This window comes from Cebus imitator, unplaced genomic scaffold (assembly GCF_001604975.1).
Source record: "Cebus imitator isolate Cc_AM_T3 unplaced genomic scaffold, Cebus_imitator-1.0 Scaffold522, whole genome shotgun sequence".
NCBI lineage: Eukaryota > Metazoa > Chordata > Mammalia > Primates > Cebidae > Cebus > Cebus imitator.
In genome coordinates, this window is record NW_016107837.1 from 1,262,970 (window position 1) to 1,265,912 (window position 2,943).

The 2,943-nt window shown below is 51.5% G+C and overlaps 1 protein-coding gene across 1 annotated transcript in view; it reads right to left on the minus strand.

Moving 5' to 3' along the window:
- Positions 1-3: 3 nt before the first annotated feature.
- The window catches only part of RNF4 (ring finger protein 4), a gene marked incomplete at its 3' end in the record, with an annotated part of 30,786 nt that continues 27,846 nt past the window's right edge, over positions 4-2,943 (minus strand). Inside the window, exons 5-6 of the mRNA XM_017514284.2 lie at positions 632-641; positions 4-161 (exon numbers count right to left, since the gene is read on the minus strand). Of these exons, the coding sequence (XP_017369773.1) occupies positions 4-161; positions 632-641 (168 nt within the window). The remainder of the gene's footprint in view (positions 162-631; positions 642-2,943) is intronic.

A 2,943-nucleotide genomic window follows, 5' to 3' on the forward strand; every position in this document is an offset into this window, starting at 1 on the left:
CCTGAGGCCTGCAGCGCCCTCGTCCCTGGTGTTTCTGGGAGTGTGGGTAGTCACATACACGTCTCTGTCCCTGGACAGCTCTTCATCGTCACTGCTCACCACACAGCTGTCAGCATGGTCCTGGTGTAGCCTCCTAGCATTCCTCCTTGGTCTTCTCCTTTCTAAGGTAAGAAGTCACATTTTCACGTTGGAGGCTCGCTGCTCTTACCGTCCTCACCACCCCCATCATGATGCCTCTAAGACCCTCTTCCTTCCTTGCCTGGGACCCCCAGAGAGAAACTGCTGCTGTGCTCAGCTATGCCCCAGAAGGTCCTGCCCTGCTCTGGAGGCCACTGTGCTATCTTCCCAGGAGAAACCCCCCAAGCCCTGTTGTGAGCTGCTGGCCTTCTCCAAAATCTGGTGGGCCACAAGGCAGGATGTAGCTCAGTGCTCAGTGATAGGGGTGAAGTTTTTCTGGCAGGCACAAGGGGGACTGACTGTGTGGGTCTGACCACAGTGTTTGCGTTGGAATCTTCCTGCTTGGAGTGCTCCAAGCCCTTGGGTATAGTCTGGCAAGGCCTGCAGCACCTCAGCTCTCACCTATGCCAGTTTTCTCTCCAAACCCAGGGAAAAAGGAGACAAAACCACTCACCGTCAACAATCTTGTAAAAAGGAAGAGAAAAAAGAGAAACAAGCAATCAGTTTGATATAAGTGATAAATGAAGGCATTTCTTTTTTCTGATATGTGACACCCTCTGCAGAATCCTCTGGTGGGCAGCAGAGGCCCCCCCACTCTTCTCCCACCTGCAGAGAATCTGTGCACCTCTCCCATTCAAGCCCATTTTCCAGGTCACTCCACCTCCCAGCTGATAGGCTGTGCCCGTCCCCATTGGGTGTTTAGTGGGGTCTTTGGGAATATGAACACAGCCAGCCACAGCCACACCATGTGCTGGCTGCAGGACCTGGGGACTATCTGAGGGCTGCAGCTTCCTCTTCTGGAAAACAGAGGCACCAGAGCCCATGTCTGACCAAGCTGTTGTGAGGATGACATGAGGCAGTGAACATTCAGCACAGCACAGCACGGGGGCACCATGCTCTCTTGTGCTGACATGGCTCATGTCAGCAACTACCAAGGTGGAGCCTTGATGTGGAGGAGGATTTGCATTGCTCGGTAGGCTGTTACAAATAACTAACAAAGAAAAGCAGGCTACGCATGGACCAATGGGTGTGACAGACACCAAGGACTGAGATCAACCCAATTCTGTGTCCTGGGGGCCTAAGAATAGACAAGACTAAAAACTTGACAAGCCTCTCACCTGCCAGCTCAGAACTTACATTTAGACGATTTCTGCTCCAACAGTTTCAAACTTGGTTCCTCCTGCCTTCTGGCAAAGCGCTCTTACCCATCTAGGGAGGCCAGTAGAACACCCTTTCCCTCTTGCTCAGCATGTAGGAGGGACTGCTTCAGGAAGGTTCTCACTGCCTAAGCCCTACTGCTCACCTCACTCGCCTGTCCCCTGGCAGGACATCCTGCCCCACAGTGTTAAGAAGCTCTCATCCTCTACTCTGACTCCCATGTAGCCAGGATCCTGGATGTGAATTGGGTACCCTCAATCAGACACACTTGTGCTACTGGCAGGGCAGGGGTGGAGGCTGATTTGGGCTGCCATGGATGCTGGCACTGGCAGGCAGAGCTGCATCAAGAAGAAATAGTTCTGGAACAGGCTGCTATGTCTCGAGCCCAGGCCTCTCCTCCCTAGAAAGGATCTGCAGTAGTATCTACCTGAACCCAAAGATATTAGTGCAGGGGGTAGGCCCCGCCTCCAGACCATCTTGGAGCAGACATAGCAGCTCCCTAGGTGGGTCAATGCTTTGAGGTCAAGAGTTATTCCTGGAGACCCAACCCAGTGATTGCTCATTTAGGATTCTCCTTCCATGTTAAAATCCACTAAGCTTAGGAATAATTAGACTGGATTTTCCCAAATGGCATCCTGACATACACAAATGGCCATGCAGGCAGGATGCAGGCCTGAGTATAAAGGTCTTTGATTTGTGGTAAGAATATAATCCACACGCATGGAGCCACTTAAAAGTGTTCCCCTTGACTCTCAGAGGAGACTGCAGAAGGTGACAAATCTGGGGACAGTCAACCTCATCATCAGGACCAATCTTAGCAGGGCTGGCACAATGTACTGTCCACATGAAATCTAGAAAAAGAGGATCTGGTAACAGCTCTGGCCCTTGGAAGAAGCCCTGGATTTAGCTGGGAGCAGAAGGAAATTCTTCTGTGGGTAGAAATGGCCTCAGCTTTCTACAGCTCCAATATGCCCCTACCCTCTGCCAAGATGGCCCATTAATTAGGTATGGACACCTGGAAGGAGTATGACACCCCCCCGGCCCCCAGCAATGAGAGTGTGCGTATGGTCTCCTGTGAGTCATACCCAGTTTCCCCCTTGGGAGGTGCAAACTTAAGCCTGTCCTGAGCACCGGGCCCAGAGGTTGCTGGCAAACAACAGGTGATACACACACAACTACTGCGCTATAAGAACAGGGTGGCCAGAATGTTTCCTCACTGGTAACAATTCTGACTGTGTCTATTTTCAATGAGAGAAAAACAGCTTACAGATGAGGCTTCAGTGTAAGAATGATACCACAGGCCAGGCGCAGTGGCTCACACCTGCAATCCCAGCACTTTGGGAGGGTGAGGCAGGCAGATCACTTGAGGTCAGGAGTTCAAGACTAGCCTGGTCAACATGGTGAAACCCTGTCTCTACTAAAAAAAAATACAAAAATTAGCTGGGCGTGCTGGCGAGTGCCTGTAATCCCAGCTACTCAGGAGGCTGAGGTAGGAGAATCTCTTGAACCTGGGAGGCAGAGGTTGCAGTGAGCCAAGATCGCACCACTACACTCCAGCACAGTCTGGGTGACAGAGTGAGACTCCGTCTGAAAACAACAACAAAAACA